Source organism: Arvicola amphibius, chromosome 10 (genome assembly GCF_903992535.2).
Source record: "Arvicola amphibius chromosome 10, mArvAmp1.2, whole genome shotgun sequence".
Taxonomy (NCBI): Eukaryota; Metazoa; Chordata; class Mammalia; order Rodentia; family Cricetidae; genus Arvicola; species Arvicola amphibius.
The window spans coordinates 8,424,321-8,448,767 of NC_052056.1; the positions used below are offsets into that span (position 1 = coordinate 8,424,321).

At 47.6% G+C, this 24,447-nt stretch overlaps 1 protein-coding gene across 1 annotated transcript in view; it reads left to right on the plus strand.

Annotated features, from left to right (window-relative positions):
• The window catches only part of Tiam1 (TIAM Rac1 associated GEF 1), a 266,751-nt gene that overhangs the window by 140,522 nt on the left and 101,782 nt on the right, over positions 1-24,447 (plus strand). Inside the window, exons 4-5 of the mRNA XM_038345371.1 lie at positions 4,381-5,354; positions 19,133-19,580. Coding sequence (XP_038201299.1) covers positions 4,392-5,354; positions 19,133-19,580 — 1,411 coding nt within the window. The 5' untranslated portion in view covers positions 4,381-4,391. The remainder of the gene's footprint in view (positions 1-4,380; positions 5,355-19,132; positions 19,581-24,447) is intronic.

Genomic DNA, 24,447 nt, shown 5'->3' on the forward strand with positions numbered 1-24,447 from the left:
TTATTTCTTTGTTTGCTTTCTTTTCATTGAGCACCCACTCTTTGTCTGGTTCTGACAGCATAAGAGGAAACAAAATAAGTAAAATGTTCTACTTTCCTGATGCTCAGTTTTTGTGGGAAGGAGAGAATTAAGATAGTAAGCAAATGAGCTACTTTGTGTGCCATGTCGTGTGAACCATCTTATGATAAATACTAGGGGGGAAGTAAGCGGGGAGGAGTTGAGTTCAGCAAGAAAGCTTGCTATTTCACATTGGAAGCCAGGGAAGGCTTCACGCCCAGGACCATGGTGGCCTCAGGTGTCAGTGAACGGAGTGAATTAGGGAGACAGCCACCAGTAAGAGTGTTCTAGGCTGAAGGAAGCGCATGAAGAGGGGCCTCGAGATCCAGGCCAAGGAAGGCTGAATACCACTGTGATTTAAATATTAAAAGCTACTACCTCCAATACATCCTGAATGTAAGAGCTGTCTGGACCACCGGCAATCCAAATACGTGTTCCCCTGAAAATGAAAGATGGCTGAACCCAATGCTGGTAAGATTTCCCAGCTTGAAATCAGCTACAGGTCTCAATATCTCTTAGCCAAAATGCTTGGGGCTAGAAGTGTTTCAGATTTTAGGATATTTGAGATCTTTTGGGGTGGGATCTGAGTGTAAATGCATAATTCTTTTATATTTCATATACATCTCTGACACACAGTCTGAAGCTGCTTTTACGCACGATTTTTAAGGCATCTGTGTTTTGACTGCAACCTGTTGTGTGAGGAAAGGTGTGGAGTTTTCTGCTTGGGCATCATATTGGCATGCGCAGGGATGCTGAACCTGTACCGTGGGGTGGTACCCATGCCGATTTCAATCTGCATTTCTGCATTCTTACTCATCCTTCCATGCATTTATGCCTATCCTCCTTGGCTGAAGACTCTCCCCCTTACTTGGGATTGTGAGGTGGCCATGTAGATGGTGTTGTTCATCTCTGGCTTTTATCGAACTTCATATGTATTTATTAACTCTTCGGCCTGAGCCCAGAGGTTCTAGTCTTTTGTAGAGATTTTTTTAAAGTTACCTTCTGCCCTGAATTAACAAGTCTGTTCCCCCCCCCCACACACACACAGAGAGAGAGAGAGAGAGAGAGAGAGAGAGAGAGAGAGAGAGAGAGAGAGAGAATGGAAATCAGGTTTTGTATGTTTGAAATAAAAATTAATCACATGTTGCAAAAGGGGTGGAATAGGAAGCTTATTGGAGCAATTGCCATTGTACCTGGGTGTGAGAAGGGCCGCAGGTCACTGGCTCTCTGGGGGTCTCCACCTGAGGTAGGGCTTTTAAATATTTTACCCTTATGTTATTTACAGAGCCTGTCCCCACTCCCCGACCTGCCCTACAGGGACGTTCAGGGAAAAGCTTTCAAATGAAGGCCTGCTTCTGCAGCCTCTAGAAACTTATTTTTCCTGACTTCTGTTGCTTTACGCTTTGTGCTGACTCTGTCGAGGTCATCCCCCGAGAATCTGTCGTGGTAGAATTTAGGAGACTTGGCATTTGTCTCTAAGTTCTTATACCGAAGATAAAAATGGCTTCCTTCCTACCTTGGCTCCTGAAAGAATCTTACTGCTAAATGTGCTATTAGTCCGGTAGACCTGTCAGCCTGATGCGTGAGCTGCTGTAATTCTTGCACGTTGGGCCATTTCCTTTAGGAACACTCTCTTGGGGCTTTTAAGTTGATTGGTTTTCTCTTGGCTGAAGGCGGCCTGCCCAGAAAGCTCTCGTTTATGTGTGCAGACTTTTGACAGATGTAACACAGGAGGGCGAGGTGACCGGTTCGCCTTTTCTTCCATTCTGCTCATTCATGAATATTCTTTCCTCCTTTGAGGTTCAACCCGTGTAAGTCTTAAACTGAGCTGCAGCTGACATTTGTTACAGTCTTCTGTTTATTGGCAAAGCACACAGGAGTCTTTTTAACTGGTTTTTCGCCACAGGGTTTCTCTGTGTAGCCTTGGTTTTCCTAGGACTTGTTCAGTGGAACAGCCTGGCCTTGAACTCTTAGAGATCCACCTGTCTCTGCCTCCTGAGTGCAGGGATTAAAGTCGTGTGCCACTACGCCCTACTAGGAATCTTTTATTTTTAAGTGTTCAAATGCTTTTTTTTTTAAAAAAAGATTTATTTATTTATTTATTATGTACACAGTGTTCAGCCTCCATGTATGGCTGCAGGCCAGAAGTGGGCACCAGATCTCATTACAGATGGTTGAGAGCCACCACGTGGTTGCTGGGAATTGAACTCAGGAACTCTGGAAGAACAGCCAGTGCTTTTAACTGCTGAGCCATCTCTCCAGCTCTAGGTATATTAACTTATACTTAGTTTAGCCTTTTGGAAAATTAGGAGGGGAGGCTGGGGGGTATAGTGGTTGGGGGTCTAGTTCAGTGTAGCTCGTTCAACATGCGTGAGGCCCTGGGTCGAATTCCAGAGCTTCTCTTTCTTCTTGCAGATCAGTAGGTGGGGGAGCTGGCATGTAGCTCAATGAAGAGCACATTGCTTTACATGAACAAGGGTCTCTGTTGGGCTCCTAATATCTCAAACATCAATAAAAATAATAAAACATTAATTCTCGGAAATTGGCCATGGCCTTTGGTGTCAGTGAAGTCTGTGTTTGTGTATGCTCGTAAACCATGCAGCATGTGCTAGACTTAGGGATTAAGATGTATCTCGGTCTTACGTGGATCATTAATCTTTTCATTTTCCTTATGCTGCTTAAAGACATCAGCCAGAGAGGTGTGAACGTGTTGCCTTGAGATGTGCTCACTGCTGGTGAAAAGGGGATCTTCTTTCTCGGTAGATCCCCTTTGAGAATCATGGTGTGTGGCTGAGTGGGGAATTTCCTAGCTCAGGAATAGCTTAACACCTCATGTCTGGATGGGTTACCTATGCACTCACTGGCACGTTACCCAGAGGTTTTTCCTGTGTGCCATACATTGCTGTACAATAAGATATGCTTGTCAGAGCAGAGGTTCACGGCTTCTTACTGTCAACAGTGGGACTGTAATGGTTCTTACCCAATAGAGAGGTACTTTCGTTTAGTGCATTCCATCCTTTTTTCTTGTGGCCATCAGCTTCATTTCCTGGACCCTTTGGCACCTTTATTTTTGTTGTTGCTGCATGCCTTCCATGGCTAGACCAGTTTCAGAAGCATGGAAGGTGTGTCTGTCCCTCGCTGCTCACCCTGGCTTCTAGAATACAGTAGGTGATCAGCCGGTGTTTCCTGAATGCCTGTCTCTGCATGCAGTTGACAGAGTCAGGGCAGGGATCAGCCTAGGGAGTTTCCTCTTTCGTTCTGCTGTTTCATGTGTGGTATCGTCGGTGTATGCGCTCGGGAGAGAAATGGGAAAGCTTGGTCCCTGGAGCACGGGGTAGAGGCCAAACAGCGTCGCAGGTGTGAGGCCGTTGTGGGCAACAGCAGCGTCAGCAGGTCAGTAGTGGAGGCAAGGAACGTGCAAGGGAGGACTGAGTCAACCTGGTCGGTTCCGCTGGGCTGAATCGAGTTCGCTGGTTTCACAGGCTGTGTTTTCTGTCTTCGGGGCATTCTGTACCAGACTCATGTTCACAGGTTGGATTTGCTCCCAGAAATAAACCCATTAGTCAGCTGCCGAGCGAGGTTTTCATTTTGTCCTGCCTGTGCCTCTCCTCCCACAGATCAAAGTTTGCGGAGTGACTGTGAAATGAATGGTAGTGGTCTATTTTCCTCGTGATTTTGATTTGTTAGGAAAATTGATTAGGTTTGCATTTTGAGGCGTTCAAGTTTTTGATTGATTTTTGAGGTGTAGCTAGAATCCAAGTAAAGCAAAAAACAAAAACAACAACAACAAAAAAAAACACTAATCTCCCCAAATTGTGGAAAAGATAAAACTGCATAATCAAAAACAAGAAAGCAAACAGAACCCCCTGGCAGAAAAGGAGAAAGAAAGTCGCTCTTTTCCTGGATCCACAGGTTTGTGCTTTAGGTTTCGGTGTCTGATAAGAGCAGACCTTCCTGTCTATCATTGTGATGCTGCAGAAGAAAGTCCGGGTGAGCAGAGTGGCCACCTGCATGGGCGCAGCACGCTGGGGGTCCCTCAGGCACCTGCCCTCTGAGCAGACTGCTCTCTCTAGCTAGTGAACTTACACAAGTGTCCCCCTCTCTGGGAGCCATCTCCGTATTTGATAATGGGATACCTGTTGCCAGGTATCAGTCTCTGTATCTGCCCAAAGCCCCTAGAAGCCGTGCGTTTATTTACCTAACCCACAGACAAAGTGTCTGCTCAGCCTGACCCGAAGCCCTTATTCTTAAGATATTCATACCCATTCTAATACACACTCAATTATCTCCTTTTTTTTTCCTCTCCCCCTTTTTGCTGTGCAGACCATAAAACCATGGGAAACGCAGAAAGCCAAAATGTAGACCACGAGTTTTATGGAGAAAAGCATGCCAGCCTGGGGCGGAAACACACATCGCGCTCCCTGCGACTGTCACACAAGACACGGAGGACACGACACGCTTCCTCCGGGAAGGCGATCCACAGGAACTCTGAAGTGAGCACCCGGTCCAGCAGCACCCCCAGCATCCCTCAGTCTCTGGCCGAAAATGGCTTGGAGCCCTTCTCCCAAGAAGGAGCCCTAGATGACTTCGGGGACCCCATCTGGGTGGACCGAGTAGATATGGGCTTGAGACCTGTATCTTACACTGATTCCTCTGTCACTCCCAGCGTAGACGGCAGCATGGTCCTCATGGCCGCCTCTGTGCAGAGCATGCCAGACTCTGAGGAGAGCCGGCTTTACGGGGATGACGCTACGTACTTGGCTGAGGGAGGCAGGAGGCAGCATCCCTATACATCCAACGGGCCCACGTTCATGGAGACAGCGAGCTTTAAGAAGAAACGCTCCAAATCTGCAGACATCTGGCGGGAGGACAGCCTGGAATTCTCACTCTCAGATCTGAGCCAAGAACATTTAACAAGCAACGAAGAAATCTTGGGTTCCGCGGAAGAGAAGGATTGCGAGGAGGCTCGGGGGATGGAAACAGAGGCGAGTCCCAGGCAGCTCAGCACCTGTCAGCGAGCCAACTCCCTGGGTGACTTGTACGCTCAGAAAAACTCTGGGGTGAAGGCAAACGGAGGACCGAGGAACAGATTTTCAGGCTACTGTCGGAATTTGGTGTCTGATATTCCCGATCTCACAAAGCATAAGATGCCACCAGCTGCTGCCGAAGAGACTGCTCCGTACAGTAATTATAACACACTCCCCTGTAGGAAATCGCACTGTCTTTCCGAAGGTGACACCAACCCACAAATTAGCCTTAGCAAGAGCATGCAAGGCCGAAGAGCAAAAACAACCCAGGTAACGCCTTAGAGATTGGTTGCAGTGTTTTAGAAGTGGTGCATGGCTCTCGGAGTGCATGATTTTGCTCCTACCAATTCCTCGCTTTAAAACCTGGCTTCACCCGGTTTGTCTTGCAGCTGCTGCAGCTGGTATAGCTTTTTGCTGCGCCCCTCTTCCAGTTCTGTGGGTAAGGGGTGGGGATTGGGGGGGTGTATGTAGTGGGGTAGGAGGATGTGCTAGGCATGGCAATAGCACTATTAAGTTCATACCAGGAAACTGCATCTGAACTCGGTCCCTCCACAGCACCTCCCTGATGGGACTTTCTCACTTGGTGCTCTCTGTGGACGCGCAGGCATGGTGGGTTGCAGCGCTTGGAGCTCATAGCCACACTGTAGCAGGTGGGAGGAAGTCGCAGGGGCTGCTCCTTTGGAGGGACGTTGTTGATTCAGGGCGGGCTGTGGTCACATTGTCAACTTGTCTCTGGTGTTGGCAGGCTTGCTGCCTTACCAGGAGCCATTTCAATTTCCTGTTCCTTGCGATGCGGCCAGCCCTGTCTCTGGAGGGAGGTCTAGCAGAAGGAATAGCATGGGCGGGTTCCCAGCTTCTAGTGTGCAGCCAAATCATTTGTTTGACCTTGGGCAAACCCTTGAAGCGTGGCCATAAAGTTGCTTAGCTGTTCGAGTGCAGGGGAGAGTGGGGTATGAGCAGATTCGTAAAAGACTTGAGAAGTGTGCTACCAGTGGAAGGGGGGGGGGGGCACTGACGCTGCTGGCTACGATGGCTTGCGCGACTGTCGGACAGCCCTGTATGTTTTGGTTGTTTCCTGAGGCTACTCTTCCTTGTGGTGATTTTGGGGAGCTTAAGATTCTGACCAGGTTAAGAGGTGGTTAGTGGATTGTGCTTCTGATTCAAAAGTGGATCTGCTTTCAAATCCTTTTCAAAGCATTTGCTTTGAAAGTGGTTGGGGTACCATGGTAACCTGCAAAGGCCTGCTATAACTCCGACCTGCCCAGTAGGGGGCAGTGTTGCATTCTCTGGCTTGGCCCGGGTATGGGTCAAATGGGCAGGGTTACATCTAAGGTAGGCCAGGTGATGGAGGGCCCGGTGTGAGGCTCAGTTTTCTTCCTGAAGATGGGTTTTGCTGATGCCACCAAGGTCACTCTTGTAGAGGCTTCATCTCTTCCTTCATGGTTGACTTTGGGCAAGTGAGTAGTTGTTTTAAATCCTTGATTTCTTCAGCTACCTAAGGGAGGGTAGTGGGACTGGGGACTCTAACTCAGTGGCGGGCACCTGTGTGGCTTGCAAGAGGCTCTGGGTTAACTCCTTGGCACCGTGGATATGCGCACACCGAGTAGGGGTAATAAAAGGACTATTTGAGAAGATGGAATGAAATCATCTATGAGTCATGAAGCCCAGTACTTAGGAAGCAGCCAGTGGGGGAAATGTGTTCACCGGTGTAGCCTTGGGCATTGTTAGTGGTACTGTGTGGGTTGAGGAGTAGGGGCAGTTGGGTGTTTGCACCCAGATCTTGAGTTGATGAAAAATCAGAACGTGTCATCCAGGAAGATGAGCAGGAATTGTGCCTCTAAGAGGCGCTGCCTGAATTTTCACCTCCTTTCTTCCGAGTTGAGATGATGACAGACATGACGGGTAAGCGTGCTCGCTGGTGGTCCCTCTAACTACCCTGTGAGGCTCACTACTGAACTGTCAGCCTGACAGGTCATAGGCTGGTGGCCTGTTACAGGGTCCCATGGAAAGCACTGAAGGGCTGCTCTGACATTGTCTGCCATCAAATTGGCATCGCAGGACGGATTCAAAGAGGTGCTCTGCCTGCCTTGAAGTTGGCAAAGGGTGTATTGACCTAGACAACACCTTTGCCCGCAATGATTTGGAGTTAGGTTGGAGAGGGCTACCCAGCTGTGTTCCGGATTGCTGTCTCCATGGTTCTAACACCAGAGATAGCGGGGCCTCCACTTCACCCCACGTGCTGCAGGCCTTGAAGTCACAACCACCCATGGAACAGGGGACAAAGCGAGACAGTGCTCCCTCTGGCTCCACCGAGAGCTCCCCTGGGAAACTGCAATATGGAATCTCCGTCCCTTGGATGCTGACTCCCCAGGTTAATATACAGAAGTGAGATCATCTAAGTGTGGTGTCTCATAAAGCCATAATGCTTAATGTAATGCAAAGCGTTATGGACTAGGAATCCTAAGAAGGCCATTTGCATGCGGGCTTGTCTGTTCCTCCACTGGGTGTCCTTGGTAAGTCCCTTCCTCTCATAGGTTCCTTCCCTGTCTGGGAGAGTGATACCATCCTCCAGCGGGGCTGTATTAGGTGAACCAACAGGACGCATGCTTGGAAGCTCTTGTGGAGCCTGAAATGAGCGGAAGTATTATTTTGGTATTGACTTTATATGTTGAGTAAGGACCTTTAATGACTTTGAAACAAAAACCCCAGAAATTATGCACAACACTATCCATCCACCCACATTTTCCTAGTCTAAGTCTGACCCACTGTTTCCAAACAGTGTATTTTAAGAGGCAGTGGGTGTGGAAGCTTCCTTGAAAGAATCTTCTTTTCCTTTTTCAAAGTTTTTGACCCAGGGACCGCTGTCGAAGCTTGAATCACAGATCTCAGTCTCCTTGTCGGCGGTGGTGATGTGGTTCTGTCAGCTATTTCACTCCCACCGGAAAAAGTTCCTGGCAAGTATTTGGTCCAAGAGCACGACCTCTCAGCCTGGAGAAAATTACTCCTGGATCCAAAGTAATGTGGACAATTGAATTTGATTTGAAAATGATCATAAAAAGAGGTTTTGGCCATTTTTCCTGTTTTTGTGTGTTTGGCGGTTGGATTTGTTCCTAACTTGGGCAAGCTGTAGAGTCCTCATGAGAGCTTTGATAGTATCACACATGATGGGCTATGGTATCTCGTACAAAAATTGTTGGTTTAATTCACACATCTGGGCACGTGTGCTTTGTACATACCCACATGCTGTATGTAGTTTTTACTGAGAGCAAGTAGAGTTTGGTTATTGATTTCAGTAACAGGACAGAAAAGGGTCGCTTCTTCTGGATTTAATTGATGGCTTGATGGATTTCTGGTTGATACCTGGCTCTTCGGTTTCCATTTTCCAGGGCAACCCGGGGTCATGCAGAATCAAGGGTGTCAGCAAGTCTGGGCTGGGAGTTTTTGCCTCTGCCCTGTGATTGTTTAACCTTGTGAATCTGGGTTCTTTTCAAAGGAAGCTCCTGGGAGGATTCGGTATTCTAGGGGGGGATGAATGGACAACACAGAACCCCGGCTCAGCAGAGTTCGCGCTGCCCACTGAACGGTGGTTAGGAAGGCAGGGCGTGGCTTCATGCCCCGCAGTTCCATCTTCCGCAGCCCTGAGACTTTTGATGGATGAGTAGGAGAGAGGGGACAGTGCCATTAATGATCTGCCCCATGGCCAGGGTCAGAGTGTCTGGAGTGCCCGAGAGACGTTTTGGCGTGGAGCCGTGGTGCAGACTTGAGAACTTCATTCACCCAAATGAAGTGAAGGGCTGTGATGTGGCTCTGCTGAGCCTGTTGCCAGGAGCCACAGAATCCAGAGAGCTGCGAGGTGATCCGGGCTGAGGTGTGATGCCCTGTTGCTAGTGGCTCCGCATTCCCAGGCGAACTGTGCACCTTGAATCTAGTGGGAACAGGAAGAGGCAGAGAGCTCTGTTAGACCTTGGGCATTCGTTGCAGTCTAGTTACAAGATGCCAGCGTCTTGGAGGAACCTCATAGAGGGTAGGTACCCTCTCTACCTGACTCCATAGCTTTTCAGGGAAGAATGGTGTCTTAGTGTTCTGTCCCTGTGCAGAGACACCATGGCACAGCAGCTCTTATAAGAGAAGGCCTTTAATTAGGGCTGGCTTACAGTTTTAAAGTTCAGTCCATTCTCATCACGGTGGAGAACAGGACAGAATGCAGCTAGATACGCTGCTGTGTCTTAGTTTGGGTTTTACTGCTGTGCAGAGACACCATGACCTAATTGAGGGGGCTCACTGACAGTTTCAGAGGTTCAGTCATCTATTGTCATGACAGGGAACATGTCAGCATGTAGGCAGAGGTAGTGCCTGAGCTTAGCCTACATTGCAGGCAACAAGAAATCAATTTACACACTGGGCAGTATACTGAATATATGAAACCTCAAAGCCCGCCCCCACGGTGGCACACTTCCTCCAACAAGGCCACCCCCACTCCAACAAAGCCACAGCTCCTAATAGTGCCACTCCCTATGAGATTATGAGATTATAGAATTATGGGGGCCAATTACATTCAAACTACCACATGCTGGAATAGTAGTTGAAAATTCTACATCCATTCTTGCAGGCAGCAGGAAGAGGGAGTGACCCTGGGCTTTTGGAACCTCAGAGCTCACCCCTAGGGACACACTTCCTCTATCAAGGCCACACCTCCTAGTCCTTGCAGATAGTGCCACTCCTTGGTGACCAGGCATTCGAGTCTATGAACCTTTGGGGGGCGTTCTCATTCAAACCACCACCAAGGGAGAACTGAAGAACTTAGGTGTAAGATCTCAGCTCTTCTGGCTCCATGGTTTTTGCACTTCCTCCGTGGTGGTACCTTCTACAGCCTTAGATTGTAAGGTTAAAATCCTCAATTCTCTCCAAGGAAAAGGGGCCTTGTTGGCTAAGTATCACTGCCCATTCTCATTAGGTGACCAGGAAAATTTGAGAAGCTGTCCTGGTGTTTCCTTTGATCAACAAATACCAGAGTGGCTGGTTTTACTAAGATGAGGAGCCTAGGCTTTTTGTTTGCTTTTCCAAAACAGGGTTTCTCTGTTTAACAACTCTGACTGTCCTGGAACTTGCTTTGTAGACCAGGCTGGCCTTGGAACTTACAGAGATCCAATTGCCTCTACCTCCTGAGTGCTGGGGTTAAAGGCGTGCACCGCCATGATTGGCTTGAAGAGCCTAGTATTAGATCAGAAGAATATCTTAAGTTCCTAGAAAAATCATTTTGATTTTTAAAACTTTGTTGGGTTTGATCACTTAGCTTCCATGACTGGGAAACGAGTGTATTACGTGAGCTGGAAATTGGCCCCATAGCTAAATGAGCCTTTACCTGTGCCCTAGACACCTGAGACCCAGCTAAGAGCCTCGGGCTTTGTCCTGACATAAACTATGGGCCACACCATTTTGTGTATCATCTTTGGGATTCGTGGGTCCCCTAAAGTCCATTTAGAGATGTCTAGTAAAGAGTTACCTTGTTAAGCGCTGGAGAGATGGTCCCACGGTTTAGAGCACTGGCTGTTCTTGCAGAGGACCTGAGTTCAGTTCCCAGCACCCACACAGCAGCTCACAACCAGCTGTAACTCCACTTTCTCAGCCCCCTTCTGGCCTCAGCGGACTCCTGCATACATGGAACACACACACACACACACACACACACACACACACACACACACACACACACACACAGGCATGCACACATAAAATAAAAAAAAAAAACCCAAACTTTTAGAGGAGTGCTTTAAAAGGAAATTCCTTCCACTAATGCCTCAGGAAACAAAATATTTTCATATAGAATCTAATTTTCTAAAGCTCCCCTTTTTCTTTCCTTCTTCTACCTTCTGTTTGTTTTTGTTTTTTGGGTTTTTTTGGGGGGTACTTCCATCTTTGTCTCACTTTTTTGGCATGTAAATTCTGAAGTGAGGTACTTGTTTTGAAAACAAGCCCATCCATTTCTAACAAGGACTTCTGAGTCCTTTGCCAAGATCTTTCTGGAGGCAGTGGGTGGTGGGTGGGCAGTTGGAAGACTGGCGGATATAACAGCTGCACCTCCCAGGCCACTCTGTGCCCTTCGGAAATACTGTAGGCATCCAGGATCTTCTGTTTGTGTGGGGTATGCCTTGAAATAGCTACCGCTTTAGTAACTGAAATTGTAGGAAATGCTCATTAATTCATTTTAAATTAGGAATACTCCAGTTTTACATTTATGTAAATACCTTTCCATTTGAATTTTTATTATCTTAAGTTAAACATAGTAGTGTGGGTAAGAGGTTTTGTTTGGTGTCTCCAGTCTGTTCCTCATCCACTTACAGGGTGCTGCTCAGTTGTCCTGTGTAGGGTTTGACCTCTGCACTGGGACCTGGGAAAGGAAGAGCTGCAGGGACCCCCTGCATGTATCTTAGCGATCTCGGGTCCATTCCTGGATTGCAGCTCGTTTATATTAAAAGAGATGGGGAAAATTCACACGTGTGAGAAAAAAAATGACGGTTTTTAATGTAGTGCACCGGTAGAGAAGAGTTGTGCCCCTCTGTTCCTGTTGTGTTACAATCATGTGGAAGTGATGGTTGGACAGCCTAACTGGGGAGCAAGGACTGGAATCAGGACTTCAGCATCCTGTGAACAGGGATGGAAGGGCCTGCTGGATGTGGCCGTGAAGCCAGGCTGCTATGAAGGCCCCACAGGGTCTTCAGAACCCAGCCAAGGACTCAAAACCATCTGACCCGCCATTTCATTTGTCTGGGGGGCCCAGCTGATTCTGGACCACCCACTGGCAGGAGCTCAGCAACCATACATAAGATAACCCAATTTCCCCTGTGAGTTTATGTATGCACTTTAGAAAAAAATTAAATAAAAAAATTTAAATGAATTGTGGTTGTATCCACAGAAGACATTACAGAGCTGCTTGAAGTTGCAAACGTAAGCTTTACGGCAAAGACTCATCCGTCATCTTAACTTTAGGAGAGCCTTAGTGAGCTTGGCAGTGACTACATCTTTACATCAGAGGAAAATGTTTTTGCACAGGAAACTGTTTTCCCTGTCTTGAGATAGTGGTGGGAAATGAGCAGCAGTTAGTTCATTCAGTAATTATTTTTGAAGTGCCTACCCTGTGCCAGGCGCTATTCTTGGCACTTGGGATGTGTCGACGAGAAAACTCCCAAGCTCGTAGAGTGAGTTGTGGTGAAACGGGGGTGTACGTGGCACAGACTAGATAGGCAAGGCTTGGGTTACTAGGTGCTGGGGAGGTGTGGCAGGCGACTTCAGGCTGGGAGCTCACGGTGTGACCCCGAGAGAGGTCATACTTGGGGCTGGAAGGAGGGGAAAGAGCTGGGTATTGAGTTGTCAGGTGGGAGGCTACCTAAGACATCTGAGGAACCCAGTGTGGCTGCAGTAGGGCTGGTGATGGGAAGCAGAGATGGTGCGGAGGGGTTGCCATGGCAACTGCAGGAGGGAAAAGGAAGGTATGTGGAAGTAGAAAACGAGGAGCATGGATGTTCCTGGAAGAAAGAGCTGTTGGAACCATGCCCTCGACAGAGTGCCTCAGTTGATGCTGGACAGTTGCGCAGGGTCATGAGTGGCAAGCTCTGGAACCCACCCGATTGTGTTGGGCAAGCTTATCTGGCAATAGTATGTGGCCCTGGATTAGTGGAAAGAGGCTCGCCATGTTAACAGATGTGGAGGTAGGGAGGGAAGGAAATGCCCTGTAGGTGGTACAGGAAGTAGAGGGAGGATGGCTCCAAGGCAGAAGCACATCCATAGAAGAACAGAGGAAGGACTGGGAAATGACTCATGCCGTGGACCTAGAGGGCCCGCCCGAGCTTCAGGAGTTACCTGGAGAAATGTTTCCAGCATTTGCTACTGTGTATTGGAGTCCCTTTTTAAGGGACTAAGTCCCTTAAAATTATTCTTGAACTAAGAATTTCAGTTCCAGGCAGGTGCTGGTGGTGCACACCTTTAATCCCAGCACTCACAAAGGCAGAGGCAGGAGGATCTCTAAAATTGAGGCTAGCCGGGTCTACAGAGCGAGCTCCAGAAAGCCAGAATTACAAAGAAGCCCAGTCTTGACCCCTCCCCTGCCAAAAAGGAATTTCAGTTCCAGTGGTTGTATTGAGAGGCGTCATGAGGCACTCCCACTGGGGATAATGAGAGGACAAATGGATGTTGGAAACTTAGAAAGCCACAGAGCTTGGGAGAGGATGAAAAGTGGAGAGAGAGCTGGTCTCCTATTTCTAGCAAGTTAGTAATGATAATTATCAGCAGCACCCAATAACTGCTAATTTAGTGTAGATTACGTCAACGGTTTCTTATTTGCCGTGCTGTTTCGAGAGTGTGAAGATGATTTCAAAGCCTAATTAGCATCAAGCTCCCACCTATCTGCCTGCTTGTTTTTCTCATGAGATCTTGTTTATACCGGATTCCTCAGAGGCAAGCTCCCTCCCTTCCATGTTGATACAGGAAGCTTGTAGCTATGCTCAGGCCTTGCCTTTTATCTCATGTAAGGAAGGGCTCACATGTAAGTAAGGCCTCCTATGGTGATGGTAACAATTATAGTGAACATTTGTGAGCCTGTACAGGGTGTCCAGCATGTTTGAGGCTCTATTCCTGGGCTAACATGATTGCTTAGTGTATCATGAAGTGTTTTATTACATAGATACAGGCATAGTTGCTGGAGGCATGGCTCTGTGGTAGAGGACTTGCTTGCCGTATGTAGAACCCAGGATTACCAGTACGAAAGGAAACCCAAGTAGACCTTTGCTGGCTCTGTTGTATATATGAAGGATCTGAGGCCCAGATTAGGGGCCCAGATTAGGATAGTCTTTTACCTGGAACTGGTATTTGCTATACTGAAATGACTAAAGGAGCGTATGCTATGTCCAGGGGAAGTACTGAGAACCAAAGGGCGAGCAAGTGTGCGTGTGTGCGTGCGTGCGTGCGTGCATGCGTGCGTGCGTGCGTGCGTGCGTGCGTGTGTGTGTGTGTGTGTGTGTGTGTGTGATGCACATGGCTGGGGACGGGCATTGGAGGGAGAGCAGTTTCATTTCTCGCCCTCCACAAGCCTGCACTCTTTTCTCCCTACTGAGCAGTGAATTATCTTATACTGTATACACAGTTTCTCTGGACAGGTATATTTGGGCTAAGCTAGATCCATCAGGGAAATTAACATGACCAAGAAAAACAGTTTCTAATTGGCGTTACACGTCTGGCTACAAGTGGCCAATTGATTTTGCAGGTCCCTGAATTGACCCAGGACTATTGCACTTTGTGGCTAATTAACTTTTCAAAATTGGTTCTGTACCCTAGTGAGCGCAGGGCGCTGTCCCATGGAGCCTTTGTAAGTCTTCTGGGAAAGACCTGGATCCTTGCTACAAGGCATCATCAGTCCATATTCTTCACGTTGGTGATTCTGGGTTTTAAGGAAGTAGAAATAGGCTTTGGTTTTGCCTCCTGAGATTTCAGTACAGGAACTCATTTGCAGCTTAAGGGGCCAAGAGTGGCCCTTACCTGGCAGCTGCAGGGTGCTTTGGGCTCATCCAGGAGGGAAGCACAGCCAGGCTTTCTGGAAAGTTGCCAGCGGAATGGAAACTAGCAAGGGGGGGGGGCGCTGTCTTGAGAGAGTGAAATTTGAGGACACCCCTGTCATTTGGATGTTGTTCAAAACTGGAAATCTCTCCCATGAAGCATTTCTAGTAAGGACGTTGACTTGGAGTCGCTTTGCAGAAGTCTTGACTAGATCGTACGCTAGCCAGGGAGTTATTTTCTGGCTAGGCTAGGGTCTTCCTGCTTCCTTTGATTTCCTCTGCAACACTCTTCCTGGTGCTAGGGATCCCAGGGCCTCACAAGTGCTAGGCAGCCCTCGGTCAGGTCACTGAGCCATACCCCTAGATCTCCAATGAGCTTTTCATGTATATGTAGATGGTATGCATGTATGTTTGTAGACATGTTTTTGCATGTATGGATGCAAGTGTGAGTAAGTGCACATATGTGGGTGTGTGCCTGTTTGTGTTTGTGCCTGTAGGAGGCTGGAATTGCTAGTGAGTACTCCTCCCACTTGGCATTGGCAGAGGTTTGTTGGTATCTAGCGCTGATCCTCATGCTTACGTGGGAAACGCGTCATTTCACCCCTGAGCCACCTCGCCAGCCCTCCTCTGATGTTTGAAATTAAAATTTAGTATTTGGCTGACTAGGTTAGAAGAGAGTATATGCTGAGGTGTTGGCTTTAGGTGAGAGAGATTTGATTTTACACAAAGCCTGTGTGGCCTCCAGGCATTACTTCCTGGTGTCAGTCTTCCGTGTTGCTTGCTGCTGGGAAGGGTCCAAGGTGGCTAGGTACTTCTCCATGTGGGAAGGATCAGGTTTCTCAGTTGTGAAATTGCCTAGAGACCCAGAAAGACAGGAGGGAGTTCTTCCAAAAGATGACCGCAAGAAAATTTTATGTCACAGTGAAGGAAGGAGAGAAGACTATTGAGCAATGTCTGGCTGGATTAACCCATCATCTACAATGCTAGAGGATGCGCTGCAGGGTATCTGGGACAGCCCAAGCATCTTGACTAAATAGGGGTTGGAGCAGGGCAGCTGACATCTATTTCCTAATGGGTTAGGTCACATAGAGGGGAATGTGTCCTACTGAGCCCAATTAACTACTTCTGGGATGAGGTGGTGTGTCTTGCACAGGTCCAGGGACACTCCCCAGCGATTACACTGAGCCATGTGCTCAGGAAGCATATGAGCTGAGCTGGGGCCCTCCAGGCTTCCTACCTGGACCAGTCTCACCTCTGCTCAGTGTGGTGACTGTCACAGAGTTGAACACACAACCTGGGCCGTGGCAAGTTCGCAGCTTCCGTTGGCATGAGCAGATGTTCAGGTGTGACATAGAGGTGAGTGTCCATAGAGTCCTAACCATAGCGCTTGGCTTCTGCGGAGACGAGGAGGTCTGTAGAGGGGGGAATGGTTTGCAGGCTTGTAAACTGGAAGTGATGGGCACGGAGAGCCGGCTGACAGGGTCTTACCTTCTGTGTCCCACCATCCTCTTTAGAGCTCTTCCAGGGCCTTCCTCTGTTGACTTTGAGCTATTTGCTGTGCAAGTGAAAGCAAACAGATGAGCAATCCCTTAGCTTTTTCCAGAGAAAAACAGAGATACGTTAAACAAAGCCAGGGAGGATGGAGTTGAATAACGCAGGCGAAACTCTGGACACAAGCTGTCCTGCGGCTGAGCCACGGGGCTGCCCTGCTTCACAGTGGGAAAGGGTCTCAGCAGCGGAAGTTCGAGCCTCCATCCGGCACTAAGCAGAATTAGGACTTCCCGAGCCCTAGTATTCATACCTGGTAGTGAAGGAGATGGTTTTGAAGGTTCCTTCCTGTTCAAGGACTCTGGGAATTCTAAGATGTGGTTTCATCTCTTTCTTCTTTGGACTGAAGTCACTCGTGTGGAGCATAGGGCCCGTGTGGTTTCTCAGGGTGGTTATAACTGGTTCCTTCAAACTGTCTGAGGTGGTTTGGTGAAATCTTCCCCATAGTCTCAGACATTTGAATACTTGGTCCCCAGTTGATGGTGCTGTCTGGGAGACTTTTAGGGGGTGTGGTCTTGGAGGAGGTGTGTCACTGCAAACTTGAGAATTTAAAAACCATTTCAGGTTCCTTTTCTTGGTTTCCTTCTTGAGGTTTAAGATGTGAGCCCTCAGCTTCTGTCCCGCAACCGTGTCTGCCACTAACCACCACATTTCCCGAGCTTGGAGTCTCATCTCTCTGGAACCATGAGCCCAAATAAATTTTTATTCTGTGCATCACCTTGGTTATATATCACAACAGAGAAAAGCAATGGATATACAGGCCCAACCTCCTTCAGAGGACTTACAGATCTATGAAAATCAAATTGAAGAAATTCACAGATTTCCATGGCTCTTGGTTATCTAAAATTGTCAGATTTCTTTATTGTCTTAATATCCACAGGGACACATGGTAAATGTCCCCGCCAGAGAGAAATGTGGGTTGCTAATAGAGCTTCTTGTTTGTATAGTGGATCTTTTACTAACTGACTCTGGGTTCTTTGTGACTGTCCATGGCTGTTATTAGGCAGGCACGGGGTCTGTTGGTCTGGTTTTCACTGTTATAATGAAATGCCCGAGGCTAATTAATTTGTACAGAAAAGACATCTATTTAGCTTAGTCAGGAAGGTCCAAGAGCTTGATTCTGGCTTTTGCTGGCTTTGTTGAGGTCTTTAGGGCACAAAGCATCACAGTGGGGTCAATCTGAGAGGCAGGGATTGCATGAGATGGGGAGTCATAGAGATTGAAGGACCAAACTTCCTTTTCCAGAAGTTTACTCTTGAACACTCTTGAAGGAGTTGATTCAAAAGACCAGCATTGGCGGTTTCCCAAGGGCAAGATCCTCCGCCTACATATGCACACAATGACATAAATACCTCCCACAAGGCCCCACCCCCTTTTCCTTCCATTTCTTTTCTCAGTTTCCTTCATGTTTGTGAACTCCAGCTCTTAGAAGTCCCCCCCCCCCAACCTTTACAATCTTCCAGCTCTCAGACCCTTGGAAAACAAACTGCATCTAAACACAACACAAGGTTTGAGCTTAGCTGCCTCTGTGATTACATCGTCTCCCCTAAGTCCTTTCTACTGCCAGGGATCTAACTCCCCCTGGATCGGAGATGATGCCTGGTAGCCGCTCATCTATGGCTGTCCTTCCTGCTCTTTCCTGCACGTCCTATTGTTATTCTCCTATGTTTTTTATTCATAGTAGTGAATCGCTGGCTCAGACTGACCGAGACAGAGTCACAGCACCGATTTGGGCCTGGGGTGGCACAGTCCTAAGCTGTGGTATGACTCAGTCTGCCCTATTGCTTCCCAGTACAGATGTAAGTGCAGAGTATTTGTTTTTGTGACAGTTCAGAGTGTTCATTTAGTCTTGACGTGTGTCGACCATCCTTAGTTCTTAGCGGGACTAACAGTCCCCGCAGGCTGGCCAACCTGCCGGTGTGTGCGCTGCTGTGCCCTTTCTTTGTGTCGCACTTGGGTTCCTGTTGTCTTGTTTCTCATCCTCCAAGCTCGTAAGCCAGCCTGTGCCGTACTGCATCGTCGTCTTCCCTCGATTTCTTCCATCATTTAATTATTGTTTACGGAAATACCTGAGTACGGCAGGGCAATGGAGATTCTGATTTAAGAACCTGTCTCTGTGACCCGGAAATATCCCGCTGGCATACGGGGTCAGCTCTGGAAGTTTCAAACGCTATTCCGTGGAGAATTGATACTCCAGCATCTTGGCAGTCTCTCGGCTCTGTCACTCAGCCCAGGGCAGTGAGTTGCCTACTTCAGGCTCCTTACATCCCAGCTTCCAAAGGGCAAAGTAATTGGAGAGGTGCATTGGAGCTGTGGGCCCCGCAGGCTGGTTTAGCACAATGCACAGTGAAAGGCTGTTTTCGGGAAGCCAGTCCGATTAGGGCCTAAGGACTCCTGCCTGCTCTTGGGATATGGGGCCTTGCTGGGTGAGTGGGTGTGTTAGCGATCTATTTAGTCACCCCAATATAAAATAGACCCCCAAGCAGGCCTTTTATTTTGTTTTATTTTATTTAAAGTATCAGCTGTAAAGATCTAGTTATGCATTGTAACCCCAACCTCCAGAACAGCTAACTAATCAGCCTGCTGAATTTCTTGGCGTTCAAGGCCAGCTGAGGTGGCTGAGCACTCTGAGCTCCCTCAGCATGGTCTTGGTAGAATCTCAATAGCTAGTTTGCCAATTAGCTAATTAAGTCAGAGAAATGATAAGCTCTTTGAAGTGTTCCCTGTGCCTTTTATATTTCTTGAACATTCTGAATCATTAGGCTGCATTTGGGGGTGTTTGAAGGTTTGTTTCCCGAGCCGCCCTGCCGTGCACCAGCGTGAAGAGGGATGGGTCCAGCTTCAGTAGACCCTGGTGGGCCTTTTGCGCCACAGAGCCCCGGGCTGGACCAAGCTCTCCCAAGTGCTTTTTGTGCGTGATGCATGTCTGCTTCTCTCTTCCCTTCTGTTCCCAAGGATGTTAACACAGGCGAGGGCAGCGAGTTTGCAGACAGCGGGATCGAAGGGGCCACCACCGACACGGACCTCCTGTCCAGGAGATCTAATGCCACCAACTCCAGCTACTCGCCCCCCACCAGCCGAGCCTTTGTGGGCAGCGACAGTGGCAGCAGTTCGACCGGGGACGCTGCACGCCAGGGGGTGTATGAGAACTTCAGGCGAGAACTGGAGCTGAGCACCACCAACAGCGAGAGCCTGGAGGAGGCCGGCTCTGCACACAGCGATGAGCAGAGCAGCGGCACCCTCAGCTCCCCGGGCCAGTCTGACATCCTGCTGACGGCCGCGCAGGGCACCGTGCGCAAGGCTGGCGCGCTGGCAGTCAAGAACTTCCTGGTGCATAAGAAGAATAAGAAGGTGGAGTCCGCTACCCGGAGGAAGTGGAAGCACTACTGGGTGTCCCTTAAAGGTAAGGGAGGCTGGCCCAGCAGCATGCTGGGAGTGCCGGTGGGTGCATTCCACAGGTCCTCACAGTTATGTGATATTTCATAATTGTATGTCTACAACATGGTCTGTTGTGGTTGAAACACAGCATTAGATGTATTTTTCTTTCTTTCTATTTTTTGTTTAAACTTAAATCCTGTGGTGAGGATGGTGAAGATAAGCCCATCACTGAAGAACTGAAAGATCTGGCTTGGGATTTGATTTTCTTTTTCTGTCTGTGTTTTCCGTACTAGGGATTAGATCCAAGGACTCTCATATGTTACATATTACATAAGCGTCCCATGTATTTCATCCCCATAGCTCACTGTATTTTTATATTTGTTTTGAGGTAGCAGGTTGCCCAGGCTGGACTTGGCCTGTTAATCATCCTGCCTCAGCCTCAGGGGTAGCTGGAATTATAGGTACCTGCCAGTGTACCTGGCTGCTTAACACATTTTTAAATCTATGATAGGGTATTGTTGACTGTATGTGCAACATGGTAGGCAGGCCTCTAGGACTTACTCATCTGAGGAACGGAAGCTTCATGTCTCTTATTCAGTAAGTCTCTCGGCGTGTTCCCAACCCCTGCAAATGCTGTTTCGTTGTTTTCTGTGCTTTGTGGTCACCCCGGTTTTGTTTCTGTTGCTGTGATAAATAAAAATACCCCAACCAAAAACATTACAGGGAAGGGAGAGTTTATTTGGCTTACAATTCCAAGTTGCAGTCTGTCAAAGTCAGGAACCCAAGGCGCTAGTCACATCACACCCATAGTAAAAAACAGAGAGGCGCGAATGTTCCCGTTCTGCCTGCTTTTGCTTGCTCTCAGCTGGCTTTCCCCATCCTATACAGTTCAGGACCCTCTGCCTAGGGAGCTGTGCTGCCCACAATGGGTTGGGTTTTTCCCCGTCAATTAGCAATCAAGGCAGTCTCATAGGAGTCTCTAGGAGACATGCTCATAGACCAACCTGATAAACACAGTTACTCAATTGAGACTCTTCCCATGTGATTCCACGTTGTGGCATATTGAGGTTTAAAAGCCACCAGCACAAGTGAGAGGAAGAAGTCCGGTTCCGCATTCTTGTGGACTGCTGGTTCCGATGTGCGATTTTGAAGTGAGTTCCCCTCTAAAATTTTGTTTTGGGTTTTTCAAGTTTATTTTTCACACAGTGACTGCTGGAGAGAGAGAATCCTTAGCTTTAGTTCAGTGAAATGGCCCAGGTTTGAGGACTCTTTTTTTTTTTTTAAGTGGTAGGATATCACTAATTTTTCAGGCTTCCACCTGGTGCAGATGGGATGTCTAAGTTATCATTTGTTTCTGAACAAGTCACTATTTTATAGTCTAGCTGTGTATATTGGAGTACTCTTGGTTGTACACACAGCAGACAGATGGGTACCACACTTCTCAAAGAAACTTAATGCTTACATGTTGCCTTTTGTTGCCTGCCATTTGGCATCCTTTCCTGAAGAAGTTGTGTGTGTCTGCTCAGTCCTTTATGAGTCTTTATCCTGGAGACTTTTGTAATTCATTTGTGAGAACTATGTTATATAGAGAAAAATGTTACTTAAGAACATTGAGAGTTTGAAGCTGGGTGCTGGTGGCTCACGCCTTTAATCCCAGCACTCAGGAGGCAGAGGCAGGCGGATCTCTGTGAGTTCAAGGCCAGCCTGGTCTACAAGAGCTAGTTCCAGGACAGTCTTCAAAGCTGCAGAGAAACCCTGTCTTGAAAAACAAAAAATAAACAACAAAACAAAACAAAAACAAAATAAAAAGCTAGCTTTGAGACAGGAGCCGGGCCAGGTGGATCAGATAGGAAACAGCAGAATGAAGCCAGGGCTGATCAGGGAGTGGCACAGAATCAGATCATTTGACATTGGCTCTTACCAGCTGAGGCCAGTGCGGGGACATCCTACAGTAGAAGCCTGGATCTTCCCAGTGCTCTGCTCAGTGTATGCCTGGGCAGTGAGTGTGCAGATTGCCCCTGAACAAATCAGGAGATGGGTGCTCTCCCCCCTTGCTGGGGGGCTAGCTGGCCTTTTTGTTTGTTTTAGTTTTGATGCCTGCTGAAATAAGAACCTATGCGCCTGGTTAGGCTGTAGGTTCTGCTGTGCATCAGGCACCCATAATGATCAGGACAACAGCAAAGCCAGGCAGAACTAACCCCTAAAGCTTGGGTAGGAAGTCTTTCCTGTAAAGTCACTGGAGGTCCAGGTCATCTGTTTTGTTGCTCAGTTACTCTAGAGTGTTATTGTTCATGTGGTGTGGGCTTATGCTGCTAAAACAAGGTGTTTATCCTGTGGGGACACTGGAAAGCCATTGCTGGCCTCTTTTACTCACTACCTGCCATAGCTTCATTTGGAGAAGTGCTATGGGGTTGCATGTGGGGGTCCCTGTCATGTCTGCTGTTCTGTTATCATCATAACAGAATGAGTTAGAGAAGTAAGAAAACTCTCCCCTACACCAAAGTTACAGATCCTCTAGTACCATTCCTGGGGAGACACGGACAAACATTACTTGACCCCAATAGGGAATTTACAACAAACCAAAGCAAGGCATCACCAAAGCCCAACTTGAACCAATGAGTCTGTTGGGTTTTTTATCTGACTCTGGGGGAGGGGCTGCTTGACAGATGGATCACCAAAAGCCCGCCCCAGTATGAAGGTTCTGCAAGCCAGGACTCTGGTTCTTCCTGCTCAGCTTGTAGAGAGTTTAACAGGCAGGAGAGGGTCTCTTCCAGGTCACTCAGTTGCCCTGGGCCTCTTCAGGTAGCACAGCCAGTCTCCATTTCTTTAGGTAACTCACCTTCTTTCATGCAACCCTGCTTGTCTGAGAGTCTCAGAAGTGTGTGCTATTTAATGTGAGTTTGGTGGGAAGGAAAGGCCTAGTGCATCTAATCAGTTCCAGGGACATCTGGGCAGTTTGAGTTATTTACTTGCTGAATTTCCAGAGGCTCCCTCATATGGTGGCAGGTTCTTTTCCCTCCGGAGAACACACTGGGTCTTAACACGCTTCCCTGAGAGATGCAGTATTTCCTCCCCTCAGAGGAAAGTGCTACACAGCACACGGCTTCGTCCTCATTAGTAATTGTTACTGAGCACTTAAGAGCCTGACATTAAGACCACCTACATCCCAACTGCCCATGATGCTTTCTGTGTGGTGCTTCCTGCTTATAGAACCGTAAGTCTGGAGAGGGCATGCTTGGACTGCCAAAACACAGGACCACATGCTAGACGTCTCAAGTAGATGGCTGAGAGACATTCTCATTTCCCATCTGACAGTCTAAAGTAGAAGCGTTGGCTGGTTTGGTTTCCTTTGAGGCCTTGTGCCTTGATATGGCTGTGGCTGTCTTTCTGGGGTCTTGGCATGTGTTCTTCCTTCTGTGATGGCTGTGTCCAATGTGCATCTGATAGGGTGCGAGTCGTTAGATTAAGGGACACTCATGTGACCACCCTTTCCTTTAACTGCCTCTTTAAAGGCCATATCTCCAGTATGACCCCATCTGAAGTATGGGGTTAGGACTCAGTGTGGAGATGTGGGAGGGACGATTTTTACCCGTGAGAAGGCCCTGGGTTTGAGACTCCTTTTACTCTGCGTTTGAGAGCAGCATTTCTTGGTATAGAATAGAAATAATGAGGTGACCCTTTTTTCTTAGGCTATAGAAGAGGTGACTGTTTTGTTTGTGCCTTTTCCTTAAAGAATAAGTGACACAGGATGCCATAGTGTGGGCATCGAGGAGCCCATGAGAGGAGGAAGCTGTCACATTGTCCCAATGACCCAGATCTGGGCAACACGGCTTGACAGGAGTCACCAAAGCCTTCACATTTGAATCCTGACAGGTTCCTCTCTTCTGTTGACAGACTCAGGGCTTCCTTCTTTCCACTCAGAAGCTGTTGACGGTTTCTTAGGAGCCCCTGATAATTGATTAGGAGAAAACCATGCCCAGGAACTTCAGGGCAGAAGAAAAGGTCCCTTTTCAGAGAATGGTAGAATTAGTCTCCGGAGCCATATCACCAACAATATACTAACCTAAAGGTCAGGCTCAGGTGAAGAACAGGACACACAGACTTTTTTTTTTTTTTATCAGAGTATGTGGTTTATGGATTTGTGTCTTTGTGTTAGTCTTAAAAATCAAACACGTTGAAAATGAATGAAGTCTGTTTTCCGCCACCTGCTGTAATAGATAATTCTAACCCAAAGTTGAGAGTCTGTCAAAGGGGGTTTGAAAGACTGTACTATGTCCACACTATGATAGGCACATGTCAGGATTTGTTCTCTGTTCTAGTCCGGTACCAGCATGTATGTGGTGCCTCTTTGGTATTAAAAAATCCACAGATATTTGTACTGTAATAGTCATAGGTTGTCCCCTTTCTGTTTTTATTATAATGTGTGTGTACATGGAAATGAGAGCTTCCAGTGATCTCCCTCTTTGGATTTTCCTCAGACCGGGAAGTCTTTATAATTCCAGGGATTGTGAAAGAATAGAATTGAGTCAGGTGTGTTGATAGCATATATTTCAATTTATGTATGTATGTTTTGGATAATATGTGAATGGTTTAACTATAGTTAATGGTAGAGTCCTATCAAATTGGCATTTTCAAATAATATTTAATGGCATAGCAAATACGTAAGGAATTAACTATAAAGAAGACCTTATAATTATATACAGTATTGCCTTTTTAACTGTTGTGCATATATTTGGGCACAGTGCAAGTGTGGCCGTCAGAGGACAGCATTATGGAGCTGTTTCTCTCTTTGTACCTTTCTGTGTGTTGTAGGGATTGAACCTTGTTCACTGTGTTTGTGTACTTAAAGGTTTAACCCTCTTAAAAAAAAAACTGTGTGTGCGTGCATGTGC